Source organism: Cyprinodon variegatus, unplaced genomic scaffold, assembly GCF_000732505.1.
Source record: "Cyprinodon variegatus isolate N-32 unplaced genomic scaffold, C_variegatus-1.0 Scaffold13, whole genome shotgun sequence".
Classification (NCBI taxonomy): domain Eukaryota; kingdom Metazoa; phylum Chordata; class Actinopteri; order Cyprinodontiformes; family Cyprinodontidae; genus Cyprinodon; species Cyprinodon variegatus.
The window spans coordinates 1,055,798-1,077,661 of record NW_015150466.1 but is presented as its reverse complement, the minus strand read 5'-3'; the positions used below and the strand labels follow the sequence as shown (position 1 = coordinate 1,077,661).

The 21,864-nt window shown below is 42.3% G+C and overlaps 1 protein-coding gene across 1 annotated transcript in view; it reads right to left on the bottom strand.

The window, feature by feature from the left end:
* The window catches only part of efnb1 (ephrin-B1), a 90,576-nt gene extending 69,310 nt beyond the window's left edge, over nt 1–21,266 (bottom strand). The window contains exon 1 of the mRNA XM_015382765.1: nt 20,388–21,266. Within this exon, the coding sequence (XP_015238251.1) occupies nt 20,388–20,512 (125 nt within the window). The 5' untranslated portion in view covers nt 20,513–21,266. The remainder of the gene's footprint in view (nt 1–20,387) is intronic.
* Nucleotides 21,267–21,864: the final 598 nt, after the last annotated feature.

Below are 21,864 nucleotides of genomic sequence, written 5' to 3'. Positions count from 1 at the left end.
CTGCCTCCCATTCTACTTTTAGAAATTCTAGGAACCACTAGTAAACCTGCAGATTGAGAGCGAAGTGCTCTGTTAGGAACATAAGGAACATTTTTTACACGACTAAAGGTTCAGGTAGTTTAAAGTGTATTTTTCATACTAAACTAAAGGGATAAATTAAGGGGATAAACAGGTTTTGCCTATGGGTATGCTGGTCTGACAGAACACCTGCCTTCAGAAGTCACAGGGAGAAATACTCCCAGAGATTTCTGCACACATTCCTCATAACTTAGTTTTTCATTTAGCTCCAGGCCATGGGAGCTAAGAAAGATCTTGTGTGGCTCAATAAAAGAGTCACTTTCCTGCAGCGGTACCTGCTCAGGATGCATGCCCGTACCTGGGCCTCTCAGGAACCTGTCGCGACTGGTCACGCAGTGCAACTCGAGGCGCATGTATGACCGAGGGGAATTATCACGTGCTCCAACAGGGACGCATTCATGCACCAGCTCCCACATAGCACGCACGTTATATACATACAGACATTCTTTAAAGGCCGACAGTAGCGAAACAAGAGAAGATGGGCCTCTCTGTGTCCCAGTGACAGAGTGAATTACACGCACAGCTAAAACACAGGCTTCCTGTCTAACGCCGCCACGCTGGACGGCTTTCAGATGGATTTTGGCGAGTCTTGTGCAAACAGTGAGTCAATATCGGGATAAGAGCCGATGGTTGAGGAGGAACAATTCGCGGGTGATTTGGGCGGAACATGTGTGTTTGCAGGGCACTTTGTCGCACGGGCTTGTCACCGAGCCATTCCTCGGCGTGGCGCCCGGCCAACGTCTTCCATTAACTGACGGAGATGCTTCAGTATTTCCAAGCTCTTCCGGCATTTTTCTCCCCTGCAATAATTCGCAATAATGACAAATTTGTATTACGAGCAAACAACAAGATTTCAAACCGTCACCACTTTGACTGATATTTCTGTCTGTCCCCGGCTCCTTCATTACCATAAAGCATGTTTAATGTTTCTCAGCTGCGTGAGAGGGCCGCCACACAACAGATGAGTGCACTAGATTTACTGTCTCTCTCTCTCTCTGCTTCTACGGCTCTTTTAACAGCTGTGTTCGCCTACTTCAGGACATATCCACACCATAGCGTGGACGGAGAGAGAGAGAGAGGGCAACAGAGGGAAGAAAAGAGGTGGGGGGGGGAGCTAAGAACATGGTGCCAACCAGAGAGGCCCACAGTGCCTCAGTCCCATCCCTCCAGCTGAGGGCTTTGATTCGCCTGATTGTCTCCAATATTGAGACACACAATAAACACAACACTTGGCCGCCATTTGCAATTCTAATCAGTCCCTCTCAACCAGCCTGGACAACTCAGCCAGAGCCCTCTGGGATATCACTCATCTGACTGCAAAATAATGACACAATCATCACCATGGCTACGCCTCGGCGACATCCCATGAGCGGGCAGCGCCGGGAGGATATTAAAACATAGGAGTACTTGGGAGAGCTAAATGAATTAGCCAGGAGATTAGCGGGATACCAGGTTAATGAATGTGCCATGCAGGCATCTCCCCCCCGAGCACAACCCCCCCCTTTAAAAAATTACAAGCAGCAAGGATGGCTAGCAGGTCTACACCTGTTTCTGCAGAGCATGCTCCAACAGGATGCTAATAAACCATCTTCTTTCAACATAACTCAGACTGTGTAAACTTGGTTTGATGGATTCCAGATAAGTGAGCAGAAAACTTTAACTGTATCTGATGAAACACGTGGAGAAGAGCTTCTGAAGCAGCCCGCCACGCTGCCATAGCGTCATCATTCAGCCGAGATGTTGGTGTCAACGTTTCAATGGAGCAAAGAGTTGATTTCCTGCGTGAAGATAAAGGAGGCGCGATGTTTAACAAACTTTCCTGAAATCAAACATGTGTGAACCTGAACAGCCCATCTGTCTGCTGGGTTCACTCACTCCGCAGCACGACGGTAATAGATGCAGATAAATGAGAGCAAAGTGACATGCAATCATCCACGTTTTAGTAGCCTTCATGCATTCGCTTTAGAAGTCATCCGGAAGATGAGCGCCTCCAATTTTTCCAGGAAAAATAACAGACACGTCTTATGAAACCGGCAATTTGACTTGCAAATCGCTGCGATGATTCATAACGGTGAGCGCGCTCGTCTGCCCTGGTTTCTGGGCTAGCACGTGTGTTTGTCGATAGGTGGGGGTGGGGGGCTGGCATGTGAATGACAGCCTGTCAGGGAAAGAGATGTCATTATCAGGGCTGATGTCTGTGTGAGCTGTGACCGAGGGGCGGGGTCACATGGACCCGGCGCTCTCCGGACTTTATGATTTCCCTCCAGAAGGGAAGCTCTCTTCTAACAATCTGCAAGGCCGCAGTTCGACCTCATCTCAAGAGGTTATTGCAATACTCACAATGGAAAAGTGTCCACGCCGTTTGGTAGCTTAGACATGACAATAGCGTGATGGATGGCTATCGCCAAAGTCTTATTTCTGTACAGAGGATATTACTTTAAAATAACAAAGTAGGGATTTTTTTTGCTTTGTTCTCAGGACCTTGAAAAGAGGAATTGTGGAGAACCTTTCCCCTCCCTGTCCGTAGCCTTTGACTTGTTCTGTGTCGCAACAATACGGGGGTTTAGTTCAGTGTCCTGCAGTCGATCTGTTAGGCCGCTGATAAGGGAGGCTGATGGATGGCTTTAATCAGCTGAACCCAAGGATCAAGACCATGGCACAGATCAATCAAAAGCTTTGTGGCTTTTAAAAGAAAACTGCTTTTATCATTGTCAAAAAGTCCTTTTTTTATCCCATTAAAGGATAAAACCATTAGCAAAATAGTGAAAAGGAGATCAAACTATGGAATGGGACGGTCTCTGGCAAATCCTGACAAGTTATGATACAGGAGGTTTTTTTTAAGTACAGGCAGGGGCGGATTTAGGATATATAGGGCCCTAGGCAAAGGCAGGCAGGGGCCCCACTGAATGGAGAAAACAAAACATAAAACAGACCCATTCTACAGATAGAGAAATGTTAATAGAATAGACATCTATTAACATTTTTTTTTTATTAAAGCGCTAAGTTGGCAACACTGCTCTTTGCATGGTTTGTTTTCAAATGGTTTGCTGCTGTCTGTTTGGACCTTTCTGAACATGTGCAGCAAATGGACTGATCCAATATGGTGGACACTGAAGGGGGGGGCTGAGACATACTTAATATTATCAGCGTTCTGATGGCATTTTAGTGAAAACATAATTAATCTGTACTAATAAGGAACAGTTGTATTAACCATACATGGAAACAGAGTTTTATGGGGCCCCCAGGCCCTAGGCTACTGCCTAGTATTGCCTGATGGGAAATGGAGGGTTTCATGGAGACATGGAGGTCATGAACCGAGTGTACTCACCCTCACTGCTCTAATCAACTATTGGTTATTTAACTAAAGAAAGGATCCCACAGACAGACATGCTAACATAACTAAATAATGTTTTTGGTCATAAAGCAGCTGACTTCTAGTTAGCCACCTGAACTAAATGATTAATGTCGTGATTGATTTGACTTTTAGGTTGAAGTTTGCATCTAAAACAGATTTCGAAGAGTTCAAGTTAAAAGTAGGAAAACCATCATTCTGGTTTATATCATCGATATCATCGAGATATGGAAATATCTGGAGAGAAATATCAGCTGTGCTGCTGCCATCAACACCTTTGTTTCTAGATGTTGGAGCTTGGCCTGTTTTCCAGTGTAGTCCTGTTTCTCTGACTGTGACTAACTGGATGTGCTCTCTTCATCCTTTCTTCCTGTTCAAAGGGAGTTTTTCCTCTCCACTGTCGCTACAAGCATGCTTAGTGTGAGGGATTGCTGAAGAGTCAATGAGTCGATGCAATCAGCTGGTTTTCCTTAGATAGAAAACTTTGAATCAATCTGACTGGATGATCTGGTGAACTGGAAAGTGACCTGAGATGACATGATGTGAATTGGAGCTATAGAAATAAACTGAATAGAATTGAATAAGGCAATATCAATGGTTTTCTCTGAAAAAGAAAAAGGAACAAATAGATCTAATCTTATCCCAGTGATTTAATGAAATTCTGGTTTATAGTTGGTTCAGGAAACTTCCAGCCTTTTAATCAGGTTAGATAATATATTCAGGGATGTTTGGGGAGATTCATATTTTCCAACTTCTAATATTTATCACCAAAGCAAATGAATTCAGCAGAGAACACCACAGAGCCAGCTATCCCCAGTTTTATTGTTCAAAAAGAGAAAACTGGTAAAAAGCCGTAATATTCTGTAAACAAAGCTCTTGACAACTACTTCTGAATTTAGACAATGTTGGTCTAAAATGTTTGCTGTAGTTTATGTGTTAAAATAACATCAACTACTCAGAACATCAGTGTAACTAATTAACAATGCGACGTATTTGCAGCAGTAGAATTAATGGTTACTTTTCATTTTAAAGTAAAAGCAGTAGAAATGTGTTGAATCACTGATTTCTCTCGTTTTTTTATTTGGTTGTAACATGAAACATATTTTAACTGAATTATTATGCCAAGACAATTCCACCTCATTAAGACTGAACTGAGCTAAAATGAACCAAACTAAACGCAAAACACATAAAAAGTCTTATATCTAAAAGCTAAAGAGGATGCACATAAAAAGTAGAAATAATATTCTCACTATGACCAGGAGAGACACATTAGGACAGAAGAAATAAAGAGAAAGCAGCAATGAGGGCCGGCACAGGAAGACAGAACAAAGACTGAGCTTAATCAGCTAACAGGGAGCAGGTGTGCATAGAAGCAACTAGAAGGGAGCTAGGGGAAAGGAGACCGACACAAGGGGGCGACAGAGAGCAACACAAGAAACACAACACTGTTTAAATATAACTAGAAAACAACTGGAATGAAACAAAAAGGGAAAGAAACCATTGAGCAAGAAAACAAAGACTGAAATAAATAAAAATGTACATAAAAACTCAAAAAGAGTCACAATTAGAACCAAAAAAGTCCACAAAGGGCAGAATCATGACAGATAGAGTGTAATGACAGAGGGAAATGTTTTTAATCTTAAAGGCAAAATGTTTCCCCTCCTTTTTTTTATTTTGGTATAACTGCTGCTCTAAGTCAGCTAAAGGCACATTTTAAAGTCTCTACACTCCAGTTAGCATTAATCGATCAATAAATTATTTCAATTAATCTGATTAATTGTTTCAGCCCTGTTTGTAGTGAAAATGTTTACCTCTTTTTTTATTTTATGTACCATGAGTTTTAAAAGAAAGCATTTAAATCAGTCAATATTTTAGAAAAGCATCTAACAAAACTGAAAAAGAAACCAACATCAGCCCGGAAATCCCCAATCGGGGATTACTAATCCAAACAGTCTGACACAAAACTACAACCGAATCTCTTTGGGCTTCAAAACATTACAACCAGATGCTGCAAGAGTGTTAAAAACATCAGCACTAAAGAAGAAAACAATAAAAAACAGAGGGCACAAGTAGGGCAGAGTGATCCTAACACACCAATTTCCTGCAAAGCCTTAACAGCAGCATCTTATCAGAAAACATGAGTGACACGTCTATTCTCTGCAGACGATCCAGGCTCATGATTGTAAAAGACAGCTACACATGTCCCATCAAATCCAAGACAAATTAGTTGCTTTTTTTCCTCCCCTCGTTCTTTGAATGGAAGATCTTATCCAGGCAGACGTGCTTAAGTTGTCAGTGAGTCTCTAAAACCCAAACTGAACAACATATTGACTGATGCAATCACAGAGACACACATCATTAGGCTCATTAACAGGGAACGTAAAAGGGGAGGATGGCCTAACTGCTGCAGCGGGAGCCTCTGTCTGTTCTGATAATGGGCGGCGTTTAACAGGCGGGAAGCGGGTGAGACGCCGTCGGAGCTAAACTGAAGCCTGTATGAAGTGTATGCTAGTAAATAGCTTGTCTGCTCGCTGTAACCGGGCCGGGTCGTGGCCTCGTAAAGAAGCTCCAAGTGTTGTTTTGGGGGGAAGCCATTACAAACGGGTCCATCTCCATTACCAGGGCTATCTGATCATTATCACGGCCATCTGCAACGCGCACTCTAACCATAATCAGCACGGGCAGAGCACAGCTGATTCCTGTTGCTAAACACGCATCTGTAATAACTTCCGCCTCCGTGCATGTGTGTGGACCCTCCAGCTGCTGCCCTTAACGCGGCGCAGCTTTCACCAGGTCCCCCTGGCTTCACAGGCCAGCAAATAGCAAGGCCTTCTTTTTTATTGCTGAGCTGAACCCCTGAATCCGTGCAATGCCGCTGCAATCTCCCGGCCGGAGCAGCTCGCACCCTTCAAAGGCTCATCACAGGACGCAGATCTAATGCGGAGAGATGGCGGGTTAAAGCCTCAGCGAGGCACGCTGCTTTGAAGAGGCTGCCCCCCCAGCCCCTCCAGTAGGAGCCAAATCATTTCCCTTCCATTGTGGGAGAGGCACACAGGCGGCTCTATTCTGCAGCAAGAATCACACCACTCCAATCCAACGCTGGAGGAAAGGTGTAAAAAGGGTGCTTCTCCACAATAAACACATTCCTGCCTTCATGTTTATTTCAGATCTGAATCCACCCTGCATAATGCACAGTCAGGACTCCCAGTTCAGATCCTAGACTGGGAAAAGGTGCTATAATCAGGGGTGTATAAATAAATCAGAAAACGCAGCAAACAGAGCTCCTTAAAAGCAGGGATGCCCGGCCTGTGCGCAACGTGCACAAGAAAAAGGATTCGCTGAGGTTTGTCTGCAAAGGGAAGCTTTCATCTTTTCGACAGGAGAAGGAGAAGAGAGAAGTGATGTGGTGGAGGTTTGGGCCTGTCATGTTTCACAGTGGGGGGGGGGGCTTGAAAGGATGAGAATAGCTAAAAGCAGCTGAAGTTTTCAGAGATGAGATGGCAGAAAGTGGATGGAGCGTCACAGCGTTACACTGCAGGGAAAAACTCCCCTCCCATACTCATTAAATCAGCGCAGGGCCCTCGCTCTCATTCCCTCCATAGTTCATAAAGTGAGCCCAGAGGTTTGGGGATATTGTGTTTGCTTTAGCGGCCCCCTTTCGCTTCTATTTCCAATATCGCTGGAAGATGAGAGGCTTCCACGGTCGAGCACTTCATGTGGGAGAATAAACACACACCTAATGGGGAACATGTGTGAGAGAGAGATGAAACGGGGGGCCCCCCCATCATATGAAGGATGAAATATAGACCCGCGTCCCGCCGAGCTCCGATGGCGGCGGTAGGAACACGGCGTGAAGGGGAAGCGGCAGACCCCCTGACGAGCTCTCGCACACACAGGCCGTCAATATGGGCCATTCTGGAGCGGGCTCATGCGGGGGCCAAAGTCTGACAGTGACATCTCCATTCACTTCAATTCTTTTTCTCCTCCAAACATGCATGAAGACACACACACACACACACACACACACACACACAGCGCCAGAGGCCATTGGAGGAGGAGCGTCAGTGAGGGCTTAAAAAAAAAAGCCTTTCTCCCTCACCATCAGTCTCTGCGGGGTTTAGCATTGCATTATGGGAAGCTTAGAATTAGGGGTGCCGTGCTATCTGATGTCATTGTTGCTTTTACATTGTCTGGATTGCTTGTGGAACTGGGACCTGATGGCAGGCAGATTTCTCTACCCGCATAAAAAAAAAAGGCCAGGATTGCTTTTGTGATTGATTGCAGGTTCCTATTGTATCTGTCTGGTATGTCTCCATTGGAAGAAGAATTAGTCAGACAATAAAAAAAACTAGCGGCAAACGCTCCACATATAACTCCATCCATCAAGACAGCAATCAAAATAATTCAATTAAGAGCCTTAAATCCCGCTGGCTTAGGAGTCCCTGCTCCAATAGCCCAGAAACAAACTCAATTTGCAGACAATCCATATATGATAGCATTAACTTCACTTTAGAGCTCCCATCTTTCCCCCCCCTCACTTACATTTTCCAAATATCAAGGGAAATTCAAAGGAAATAGCAAAGTTATGGTGTTTACTTAGAGAGAGGACAACTTGGAAGACATTAAATAAACAAGAGCAACTTCAGATGCATAATGAAATTCCAGACAGGCTGTCCAGACGACTAAACTCATTTACAAGATGTTCAAAACACAAGAAACTTTGCAAATGTTTTATTATAGCTGTGGTAAACGGCCATAGATCAGGGCTGCAGGATTGTGGACATAGAGCGGGAGAGGGGAGGTTGCTGAATATGTGTGTAATTGTCTTTTCCCCCCCGTTTCCGAGGTGTGAAAGGGAATGCGGGGTTTGCGCCGGGACATCCCAGGGAGCGGCGATTGAAGCGTCACTCACAGCTGCCACACGGGGCCCCGGCGCGGACCAAATCCCAGGCCCGGGTCTTTGCGGGGCGGAGTGGACGTGGCCGGGCCTGGGAGCAGCGGGAGTCCCACAGGGCCTTTTATTCACCAGCACAAGGGGGGGGCCGGGATCACGCTGGGAGTTTGCTTAGAAAAGGCTGAGCTGAGGCAGAATGGGTTAAAAAAGGCCCCGATTCACACACACACAAAACTCACAATCTCAAATGTTTTCTTCTTGTGAGGGGGGTGTCTGCCTCGCCTGTGGGCATGGTGGGAAATAAACGAATTTGGGAAAAGAAAAACCAAACTTCCAGTTAAAGTGAGTAAATGGGAGCGAGAAGGTTTCCCCTGAGCTCCACCAGCATCGCTCTCTTATTGAGAAATGAATGATTTATATTTTATGCTTTGGAAGTCTAACAACGGCGAAGAAGGGAGGATTATACGCCGCGCCGTTTCCACGCTCGCCCTAATAGTCTCCATGTCCTGGCTCTGTGTGCCATAGATGGATTATGATGCTTTATAATTAAGGTGGGGGAAGGGGGGGTCCCATGCAGACCGCCCATCTGCCATGCTGACACACTTACTGGGGGCATCCCCTGGGAAGAGCTGGCTGCTGCCACACTATTCCATTACTTTATCATTCTATCATTCTATTATCCTACCACTAGATTCAATTACGCCGTCACTCCATTAGTGTACTCATAACAGTGAACAAAGGGCTCCATGATGATCATTAATGAGACGCTCAGTCCTGCTTTGGTCTGCTCATACTTCATCCACTCTTCCTGGAAAAATATCTTCCACTCAGTAAAGTGGAAGCTGGAGTGAAAAAGGAATTTTTACTTGATTATGAATTAAAGCTGAAAAAAATCAGATTAATCGATTATTGAACTAATTTAATAACTGATTAATTGTTAACCTGAGTATAGAGTCTGTAAAACAAGCCTTTAGAAAAAAATACTTTTTCATCCGTCAATATTATTTATCCAGAACTCCTCAAGTAGTTTTAGTTTCATTTTGTTTCCTTCTGTAAAAAAAACTACTTAACTATCTGAATATTAATTTATTAATTAAAAAAATATTTGTCAGATTAATCAATAAGCCAAATAATTTTTAGTTGCAGCCCTATTCCATTTATAATAATTTGATCAAATTTAATAGTGTTATTCAGAAAATAAAAGCTTCTGATTAATACATAAATAAAATAATATTAGAAAAATACATTATGTAAATAAATAATTAACCTATATCATATTATAGATGTATTTTAATTCAGAATGAATTAATTTATTTAGTCAGTCAATCAGTTGCATTCTGCTGTTTCTTGTTCATGTCAAACTTTTATAACTAAAAGTTTCAAAAAATGTCTAAATTAAATTATGATTAAAAAAAAGCATGCATTTAAATGGTAAAAAACTTTATGACAAGTAATGAAATTAATCATTAAAATATGGAAATGAAATAAAAAGTTCAGTAGATTTTAAGAATTCTGTAACTGTAACTTTTTTATTAAGGAAAGAAAGTATAAGTCGGTGTCGGAGCTGTAACCCTTCAATCCGCCATCCTGATTTATATTCCCACCTCAATGCTTTCTCCAATTTTATTTGTTAATAAACATGCACTTCCTGCCCGCTCCCACATCTTTTTGTCATTAGTTGTTGGAATCCTTCAGTACTTTCTGCAAAGTCCTGGCACATTTAATTCAAACCTTCCCATGGAGGTCTTTGGAGTGCCACAAACTGCAGGGAAACAGATCCCAGGTTGCTTGTACTTCAGTGACAACTCCTGACGTCCTGAAAGTAGCTGCAGTGCAGCTGGCCTTTAAAGCGGCCTGCCCGCTGTTTGGGGCTGGCATCTGAGGAGGCCTGCCTCCTCTGCACAGAGGGGCTCTGTGAGAAAGAGTTAAGTCTATGAGGTCAGGCTGGAGGAGGAGGTTACCAGTTCCCCGAGTCGGAGCCGTCGGGGTAATGGTTTTAGAGATGGCTGTCACACAGATCCGTTCCACTGTCCAATACCACCGCTGATCTCCACCAATCCCAGTCTGCCGGCTCTTCGTCTCTCTGCCTGTCCTCCTTTCTTCTCTCTCCCTCACACTGACACATGGAAGTAATCTAGAAGTTCCACGCTGGACTAAAAGGATGTGTGGTTGAGCCCAAGGCTGAGTTTCAACGCTCTACATTAGCTTCTTTTCCTCTTCGTTTTAATCCTCTTATTATGAACTGCTCTTATGTAAAAGACCTAAGACTGCAAACAAAAGGCAGACTTTGCCCATTCAATTTTTTTTCCTCCACTTCCTGTAGCTCAGCATCCCTTGATTTTCTTTTTTTTTTTTTTATTCAGCTAAACGTAGAGCTGAGGTGGCTCAGCAGGCAGATGAAATCCCCGGGGAAGGTTTTCCATCCTCTGCTTGGCAGAGCTGGAGTTGATGGGAACTTCCTGGCTGCTGCCAGCCGGGCCCTCCGCCTAATAAAGCCGGGTCGCTAACTGCCTGCAAGGCGGCCGCCGCTCAGCCACTCCACACTCACCCACCACTCAGGCCCTCAACACTTTCACAGGGGCACGCTGGCACACTCCTAACACTTCCTTAATGCTCCTCTGTGGCCGGACAAAGAACAATGGGTCAACCGCACGCACTTAAAGCACTCACTCACTTCCATACGCTCCGACGTGAGCCAACAATCGCCATCTGAACATGAAACTGGGCGAAAATGAACAATATTCTAATGGAAGTGTCATTTGTTCAACACGTAATCAAACCAACGAGAGCTAAACAAGACAAAGACCACAAATCCGATGAAAGGCAACAGTTTTGGCGCTTAAACGGTAAATTAATGTGGGTTTCACTCTCAAAGCATTGTGACTGATTAATAAGCTTGGCATTGCACTGTTTATCATAGCTTTTGGTGACTCACCGCATACACATACAAAGCTCTGTCACGCCTTAATGAGGGAGAGCAGTGAGGTAATTCTAAAGACTCGGAGTTTGTTCAGCCAAAGTGTTTGTTCAACAGCCGCAATATACAATCATTTATCTGTGACAAAGTGAAACCATTAGGGTTGGGCTACCAAACAATAAACTATACAGAAATAGTTTTTTTTAAAGAGTCATTTTTTATTGTGATCTTTACATCCCCCCCCCCTGACAGCTACAGTATTACAACATTGGCTTTAGGGAGATTATTTAGGCTCCAGTGACTGACTTAGAAAAACTTTACTCTGTGGCTTTAGAAGTAAAGATGTTTGGGTTTTTATGTATCGGGCAAATCTACACAATAATTACTTTTTTCCAGTGGTGGACAAAGTATTCAGCAATAGTACTTGAGTAAAAGTATTAATACTCGTAGTCAAATCTTATTCAACTACAAATAAAAGTTACTCAGTCAATAATCTACTCAGGTTAAAGTATTAAAGTACTCACTTCATGAAAATACTTAAGTATTCAAAAAAAACGAATTAAATGTTCTAATATAGGAACATTTCCGTATAATTTTTGTTTTTTTATGATAATTTAAAAATCTTTGAAATTTTAAAGAATCTGTAACTTTCAGAAACGACCCGATGTATCGATGCGTAGAACCACCTGCTCTAGATTCTACACCACCTGGAAAGAACGGCAGCATTAATATGACACAAATAAGGACAGATATTTAGATTATTATTTCTAATTAAAAAACAAACCAAAAAATAAAACAGAAGTCTTGATTTTCTTCATTCTGTTGATGTGGAATAGAGAAACTAACTGATCTGAATCATCCTGCTGAACAACTTGGCACCATGGCAACAACTAACCTTAATAATATTTATAAATGACTAATATCTGCTCTGAGTTTCTCTCATCGGTGGAACGTCATTAAATCTCTAAATCAGTGGCGTCCAGATTCAGTCCTAAAGCTGCTATCCGCCATGATGGAACTGCATTTAAAAAGGAACAAGGAACTAACAACATCCTGGAAACGGAGTGAAGGGAAAGTTAGAAGGAGCCCCGCAAAAAATGACTCAGTTAAAGTAAAGATACTCAAAAAAAGTAATTGTACTTTGTTACATTCAAATACTAATATATATTTATATAAATACTCTGATGATCCCTGTATCAAGCTATCGTCCTTTTCTATGCTGATGATTCAGTTTTATAGAATGGCGACATCCTAAAAGATTTATCAATTATCTTTAGTTAGATTGGTCCATAATCCCAAAAATAATCCCATTGGATCATATCTGCAGATCAGAGATGGGAAGTAACAAAGTACAAATACTTCGTTACTGTACTCAAGTAGATTTTTCTGATATTTTTACTTTACTTTACTACTTATTTTTATGGCGACTTTTTACTTCTACTCCTTACATTTTTACACAAATATCTGTACTTTCTACTCCTTACATTTTAAAAAATTGGCTCGTTACTTTAGTTTTGAATCATTTCAATGGAGTTACCGTTATTATTTTTCACGTCATTAATACAGATTCGGCGGTATTCATTGGCGGCAAATCATTGCAGCTTGGTGGCGGTGGCGTTAGCATAGTAGCATGGACGACGAGATGATTGAAAATGAACACAACGGAGATCTAGTCCTATTGGCAGACATCCATTTAAAATGTAGGCAACGGCATGAAAAAAGTGGTTTCTACTTTTACTTTTATACTTTAAGTAAATTTACAAGCCTGTACTTTGTTACTTTTACTTGAGTAAAGAAGTTTAATCAGTACTTCCACTTTTACCAGAGTATTTTTTAACACAAGTATCTGTACTTTTACTCAAGTACGGAAAGTGAGTACTTTAGCCATCTCTGCTGCAGATTAAACCCTTATCTAAGTTGTTCAGCTCTGTTAACATTGGAACAAACATCCCAGAAGCTCGGATGGATGAGCGACAGTTCGCTGCTTTGCAGACGATGCAGTTATTCATCACCTTCTGAACCAAAGCATAGATGGTACCTAAAAATAGATCCTTTAGAAAAATCTAGAATCAGCTTCACTTCACTTAAGAGTTGTTTTTTTTAATTAGTATTTAATGTCCTACATACTATATTCAAAGAATTTATAGTTATGTATCGACAATTTTAACAGGAAAGATATAATTGATTCATTAAGAAAAAAATAACATATGGAAGAAGTTTAGATTCAGCTAATCCAGGAAAATAAAAATGAAATGTGTAATTAATGAAGTAATAATGAGTAAAGGAACACTTTATTTTACAGCCTGCTCAAGTTTTTCACATTATTAGTTTGACCAAAGCATTAAACTGCTGGAGCACAGTTTAAATGTGTGTTATCGTTTCTTTCTTTTTCCTTGGTTGGAATTTAATGGTTGCTATGATGGATGATTTCATCATTTTGCTGCTCATCTTGGTGAGGAAAATGTGGCAAAAGAAATACTCAAACTAAAATAGTCTAGTTTAAGGTTTTCATCCAAATGCTGCAAAACTTACCCAACTTTTTTTTTTTTTACAAAGGATGAAAAACTAATGAAAAAAAATACTTTAATTTATTTTATTTAAAACTGCTTCTCCCTGCTGCAGATAAAATAACCAGAGGAGTCAAAACTATTCATGTTTATTCCTCCATTATAAATCCTGCTGTTTAAAAACACTTTAACAGAAGTTAGAGGATCAACTTCAGCTTTTTACTCCAGTAAAAGTTTAAAAGTAGCATTTTTAAAACTACTTAAAGTATAAAAGTAAAAATATGATAACTTCCTCAGTCTTTATTTTCTTAGTTAACTTATGGTGTCACATTTAACTTTGCTTCATCTTGATAAATGTTTTATTTTGGTATGCAGTGAGCAACAAGTTGGGGCAGCACCGAATCCAACCACAGAGAAATTAATTTCATAAAACATTTTTTAAATACCAACAGAATGAAAATGAGCTTAAATGAAACCAAACTAATGAGTCTATTTTTAAAATGAAAGGAGAAAAAAGTAAAAAGTTGACTAAAAGATAAATACTAAGTATAGATAACCAACATTTATACTTAAAGAAGGTAAAAAGTATTTTTACTTTGTTACTTTACACCCCTGAAAATAATATTTAGGTTAATATGGTTCTATAATATATTTTATTTATTTATTATTGTGATCTTATTACATAAAGCATGAGTCTTTTTGTTCTTAATGAGATTATATATCTTAAAACAACCAAAATATATTTCCCTAACTTAGTGAGGACCGCAGACCGATTGGTTTAAACGCTGAAAAGGGAAAAATTCAGTCACTCGCTTTTCATGAAAAATAAAACCATAAGAAGGACAGAAAGTTTTACCGGCTTTGAAAACATAAACAGCAACAGACAAATATGACATTTATTACCACATTTAAAGTGAAATAAAAGTAAAAGTAGGTAAAAAGTATGTTAAATGATGCTGTAAAAACACAACCTTGTGACTAAATTAGTAAATATCTCCTGCAGATTGATTTTTAATTAATAGCACATGTTTAAATAGGCTAAAATAAACTTTGCTGCTTTAATCCAACTGGAAGAATAATCCTGGGAGCCGTCGTCCATTTTTCCACATGATTCATTGCATTTAGATGTTCTCGCAATAATATGTCACGAAGGCCTAGCAACTGCGATGGCTGTGAGTCATGAGAACCATTAGAAAAAACAAAATTCATACAGGCATGACAGATAACCCCCCTCCCCTAAGAAAAATATGGGCTGCCAATCCCACTCAGCCCATTTCTGGGGAATGCTGCTTGGTTTCATGTGCACCGCTGCATGAATAGAAAGAAATGAATGCATCAGCGACACACAAAAAAAACAGAATGATCAGCTTTCAGCGACCGGGCAGCCAAAACCGCCAGTGGATAAAGTGAGTCCATCTGGTTGGAACCAGAAAAGAAAAAAAATATATATATGCTGGATGAAAATGCTGCATTTTTCCCCTAAAATAACCTGAAGCAGCAATCCCCCCCCCCGCCTTCATTGGGTTTCTGTAGGCCAGGTGCCTCATGTAGATAACTGAATGAAGAATCTGTGGTTGCACGCCGCTGAAACAACAGTCACGTCGGCACAGGAGCGCCGCACACACGAAGCAGGCCAACGCAGCTGTCCTTCCAGAGACACTGGGAGCATTTACAGGAGGACCAGTTGCTTTCCAGAGGGATTTCTTATTGGTCGCAGCGTCCCCGCTCCTCTCTGAGTGCTGGTCAGGCTCTAAGTCCTCTCTGTGTGTAATGAGATCTCTATCAGAGGGGAAACATGATCACAGTCTGAACGGGGGCAGGGGGGGGGCAGGCAAAGATAGAGAAGGTGAGTTTCAGCAACAGGGAGCCTTGACTGGACTCTCACACTAATCCTGTTCTTCCTTCCAGTCCCCAGGTTTCATGGTGGCTCTCGCTCAACAGGTCGCGTCGGTTTCAATCTTCTCAGTAGCTGCAGCTCTGTGGTTTTAAAAGCTGCTACTGAAATCCTCGTTTCATTAAAACGGTCGTCGCCCTGCATCTCAGGGGCGTCGACGGCTTTCAGAGCGCGTTGGAAAAAGAAACGATAAAGCCGAAACCAAATCTTCTCCTGAAATCTGAAAATACTTTGATAATCGCAACAGAAAAACAAATAATAACACCAAACTAACAGAGAGCCATTATAGTTAAACTGTTCCAGAGCGGAACAACAACAAACTTTCAGCCACATCATCTGAAAAAATGACACAATATTAGTTTTCTGGTCTGCGAAGAAATAAACATGCTTTAGAAATATCAGAGCACTAATCAAGTTCAGCTTAATCCCAAAGCCGCTGGAGCGTGATATAAACCGATGCTAAGGACCAGATGAGGTCAACAGGCAGCAAAGAGAGGCAGAAACCCGCAGAAACCCACTGTAATCAACACCAAAAGGCCTCCTCTACTTCACTTATTTTCTGTTTTTTTCTGTGGGCCTCGAAACCAAAGAATGTTTGCAAACTGTTCCTGAGTTTGGCCAAAATGTGAGGAGTTTAAACCCAGAGCAGGAGCCATTTTCCCTTCTCTTTTTGGAGGACTGTAACTCTGCAGAGCTGAACCGCCTGCTTGTGTTCTGACTGCTGCAAACAAGCCGAGGCGATCGCAGGTCATGAGGTAAATATTAGCCGAGGAGGGTTAGGGGACAAGCAGGAGGCCCCTCGCGGCGACCTTGTCAGATTATGGTTAAATCGGCATCGCTGTGACATTCCTAAGGACGCCGCGTCTGTGTGTGCGCGCGTGTTTACGCAGAGCTCCGACCCGAACGGATGGGACGTGATTAGTCATAACAAAGTGACATTTTCTGGGGTAATCCCACTCAGCTAAATGAGAGCTAATCCGATTTGTTCTGATCAAATGTTGGGGGCGCTTCTTTAGCTGCTTGGGAAAGTTGACACATCCAGACTTCTCCTTCTGCACGGCTGCCCCCCCCCCATCCTGCCTTCTCCTTCTGCACGGCTGCCCCCCCCATCCTGCCTTCTCCTCAACTCACTCATCCAGTCAAATTATATATGAAAAAGGTCTCATGCGTCCTGCAGCCAAACAAAAGGGAAAAAAAAAAAGAATGTTACTTCTTATTATGTTTTTCTTTCAAGTCAGCGCCATGGTGAAGATATATGTTGCCTGCTCAAGCATGCTGGGGGGAAATCAATTAAGCAAGCCCCAGTCATTGATAACGCTGCTGCTGCTGCTGCTGCTGGAGTGATTGCATCCTCACATGAAAATCCATAAAGGAGAGCTGCACATTAAAGAAAGACTCACACACATCCCAGTGGCCCAAACCTACTGCTGTTTCCCAATACTTCGCCCTCATAACTCAGGGCCTGCAGGGAGGCGCTGGTATTGTTAGATTTTGTGTGCATGTGGCACAGTGAGCATGCAGAGGGGCTAAGTTAATTTATTAGCTGAGGCAGCAGAGCTCCCCAAAGCAGGAAAAGGAAGCGAGGCGTCGTAAATCTGGATAAGGCACCTGATAGTGTACTGTACGTTTCTCTAGGTATACTGTTTCTATTATCACAGCGGAGCAATAGATGCCAACGAGACGGAGCTCAGAACAACAAGCAGGGAAGACGGATGCTGATTGTCGCGCATGTATTCCGCTCTTTTATTGCCTCCTCGCACCGTCCTGCTGACGGATAGGTTTCAAAAGAAAAACAGGTTTGTCTTTTTTTGTTATTGTGAAGTACTCCACACACACACACACACACACACACACACGGCAAGATAATTGTCTATTGTTTTGCGAGCAGCAGGCAGCAGGATAATTAGCTGCAGAGAAACACTTTGCAGAGTGCATTATTGTTCCACTGTGAACTTTATGAAATATTCAGCCAACGTTGGGGGATTTTTACAAGGAGCGGAGAGAGAAAACAGATGGAGAAATGATCTTCCAAATCCTCCTGAAAAGCAGCGTGCTAACCTTCACAGACATTCCCTCCAGGTGACATCATCAATCAATAAATGTCTACTTTTTTTTTTTTAGGTGACATTTTTTTGCCTTTTGACTCCAGGTTTGCTGAATCTCCATCTTTCAGGAATGAACTCGTAAAATAAAATATTTAGATCTTAATTAATGGATGCTGAAATTGGTTTTATGTTATACATAAAAGTCATATTTGCTCCTGCTGCGGCGAAGATTAACAGCTTATAACAAGATAAATAATATATTCCATATTTCCCTGGTTTTGATTTAGCTGCTGCTTTGCATTAAATTTGAAGCCTAAGAACCCAAACAGCACTTTATTCCAGCAACAGTGTTTGTGACCCTAATTTGCTGTTTTTTATGATAGTAAAGAACTTTAAAAGATTTCCTTAAATTATCCTTAATCACTATTCTTGCTTAAGGTCATAAAATGCCTTTTTTGTCCCTCATATATGAAAAAAAATGTCTAAGAGGCAACATGGAACTATTACCCAGATCTGCTTTTTCTATTTTTCCATTAAATGAAATGTCATTTTATTTGACGTGACAGTATTTTCCAAAGCATGACTGTCGGTTCTCTTCTCGGCTAGGATTTTTTTCCAGAAGGTCATATCTGTGTGTCTAAGAGCGGAAAAAAAAAATCCTGCAGCCTTCTTTCAGTCATTTGACCAACAGTATGCAGCAACAGGTGGGGGAGGTACCCAGTGTTGTTCTATGCAGCCAGTCGCTCCAGTCACTCCAGTCCTTCCTCTGGCCTCTCATTAAAAACGACTTTAAACAGCTGCTTTTTACACTTTTTTAAAATAAGAGCGTTCAGGACTCCAGACTCTGACATAGCAGAGTGTTTATCTACAGAGTGTTTATCTACAGCTGTTAAATATATAGATTTATTCTGCTGCTTCCTCGTAAATAAAACGTTAAAAGCGCCGTGTTTTCATATTTTCCTGGTAAGGACCAGTCAGACATGAACACCCCCATTCATGGAGCTGCAGATCGGTGGGGAACTGGAGCGTTTCACCAGGAGGAGCGTCATGGTGGGGAGGGAGTCTAAAGCTGAACACAACAACACCACAATCTTCCTGCTGAGATCAATTTCATTATTAATATAATGTCAATAAAAAGGCTCCATCTTTGTTTAAGAGATTTAGTTTAATTGATTTCTGCTGCTGAGTTTATCAAGTCGAAGACTAAAGTTGATCATCAGTTTTAAAATCTATCTGTTCTACGTTTACAAAGGATCGACTCACATAGAAGCCACCAAATTACAACTAAAGTTCCTTTAAGGTTCCTTTTAACTCAAATAAATCTGATTTACTCCAAAATAAATCAGATCCAATCAGTTCAATACAAATCCTGGCAGATCATAGAAGGTAATTTGTTATTTTTCTAAATAATTATCCAAACCGGAAAGCGGGGGTCCCCAGAGCGAATGCTGCGGAGGGCCTGTTCCAACAGCAACGAGTCTCTAGGAAGAAGGATGAACTTTGAAGGTTTTAAGGCGGTTAATTCTTTAAACTGTGTACATCTTGATCCCGGCAGGCGGAGCCGTGTCTGCTCTATATAATCAGTGTGTGTGTGTGTGTGTGTGTGTGTGTTCCACTGCAGCCATAGTCAAATAAAAGCTGATGGGCCGTAGGCCTGCCATTACAGCGGGGGCCACACACACACACACACACACACAGGCCAGTGAACACTGCAGCAATATTGCTCCTCACTGGCTGCACATCCAGCCTCTGTGACATCTGACATTTGGAGGATAAATCCTGGATTCACTGGAATGACCAAGTTCCAGTTAGAATCTGCTCTCCGTCTCCCCGGTCCTCCTGGCTCGCTCTGCACTCACATGAAGGTCACATACATATTTTCACAGTTTTTAGCCTCCCCTCCGTCTCTCCTTCTCTTTATGAACGCTTTCCAACATCATGCAAATGCAGGAGTCAGGTCTAAGTGGGTGATAATTGTTGCCAGAGCATAATGTGCTATCAGAAGTCTGGGCTCCGCTCTGCTTCTTTTGCTGGGAATAATGGGAATTTTAAGGAGGAGGAGGAGAAACTCGCCTCAGAAATGAAGCTTGATATCCAGCCAGAGCAATTAAAGAACATTTTTTTATTTATTTTCTAAACCATTTTGCCTTTGATAAGAAAATCTTATCTTGGATTTCTTTTCTTATTTTCTAAAAGAGGGAGAACTCTGAAATCTAAAACCCAGGGTGGCCTTCGTTGGAAGGCTTGAAATGCAGTTTTAAAAAAGAAAGCAAAAAAATAAAAATAAAAACCCTGAGCTGCTGTGAAGCTCACCTCAACTCACTTCAAATAGTTTACATGACTTTTCCCCTTTCAGCTAATAACACCAATTATCAGGCGGTGCAGAGAAATTGGGGGATAAACTCTAGCAACTTTTAGGAGACTGGAGTCTGAAAATAAAAGCACCATTAATATTATTATAAATTACTATAATCAGCCATTCATTACTGTAATGGGGGGGGGGGGGCTGTATATTGTTTAAAGCTGTTGGGAAATTCAACCAATGAGGAACGAATATATGGAAACACATCTAGTCTGCAAGAAGAGTAAGCAGAAAAAATAATAAATGTATAATATATATATATATATATATATATATATATATATATATATATATATATATATAATTTCCCTCTGCTTGTAAAAAGATTTAGGACTTACTTTTGATTGGTTGAGCTCCAGATGATTGTCTCCAGAGTCTTAGCAGAGGGCAGCGCAGACCTGCACATGAGAATAAAGATCCAGAGGTAATAGTTCCAGCAGCAGCAGCATCCGAGCCCCGCCATGCTGAGCGGATAGATTGAGGGAGCAGCCGGGAACCGGAGCGCAGCGTCGCGCCTTTCTGTGCGCCTCTGGCCGCAGGAAGCTGAGCTGGGATCAGTCTGGAGCCTGAAGGGTCGCTGTCAGATACATGTCCTCCTGTCCGGATCCTTCAGCCTCCTTCTGTCTGCTTGTCCTTGGCTGATCTGGAGGAAAATCACCCCCAACCCCCCCAGCGAGTGTCCGGTATGACCTGTGGCTGAGAACCGCTCCTGTTTGGGGGGTTTTCTTTAACCCTGGGGGGCAAAGAGTAAAAAAAAAAAAAAAAGAGAGAAACCCTGCAGCCAATGGAGACCAAAGCTCCCCGCTGCTCTCTACCTGCCGCCCGTTTTTAGCCTACAGATGCCCACATTCATCCATCAGTCACCCCGCAGCACGCCAGGAATCTGGAGGTCCTCCTCATTCCAGGCTTATCTGTCACTCCTCCTCCTCTCCTCCTCCTCCTCCTCTGCTATTCTTCTCCGCAGAGGAATTGAGTTTCTATTGTAAAATCCCTCCCGGCTCTCTGCGCTCCGCTCGCTGAAATGCCAGCGCGTGGAAATGCTCGGTCCCCGCGTGGACAGTCTGAGGATAAAGTGCAGGAAGGCTGAGTGGAAGCAGCCCTGCTGGAGCGGCTCACTAACACTCCTCTCTGTTTCTGCTCCGTTGTTGTTTCCCTAAAATCCTCCAAAATTCACCCCGATGAATGCGTAGACCGGAGTGTGTGTGTGAGTGTGTGTGTGTGTGCGGTAACCGGAGCTCAGGGCGCAGGGGGGCGGGGCCGAGCGCGCGCCGCGGCCAATCACCGCGCTCTGTCCGAACTTGGAAGCAGGAAGCTGAGGCATTTATTGGGGGGGGGGGCGGCCCCCCCGCTCCGGTCCGGGCCGCAGAGACGCACATAAACGGACTTTGGAGTTAATTCTGCGCAGAATAAGAGCGAAACTTTGCCCCCATTTTTATCTGAGCAAATCGATCATAAACTCACTACTTATGTCATAAACGTCACATTATATAGTTTAATTGCACATATTTTGCTGAGCTTGATCATAATAAAAAAAAGCAAACGTGTCGTTTATGATTGTTTTTCTCCTATAAAATGCAGCTGGTTCCAGTACCTGTTAGGGAGATTGCTTCTCTCTGAAGGGAATGATGATTAATGGCCTCTTTGCTTCCCTCCCTGTTTGTCCTCTTTGGGGATAATGAACTGCATGAGAACTTCGTCTCCAGCGTCAATAGACAATAGCGGGTCGGTAGGCCTGTAGTCACCGAGCCATTCATTCAGCGGGGAAGAAATGCTTGACACATAATTGATCATGTCCGTGTCTGTGCCCCCTTTGTG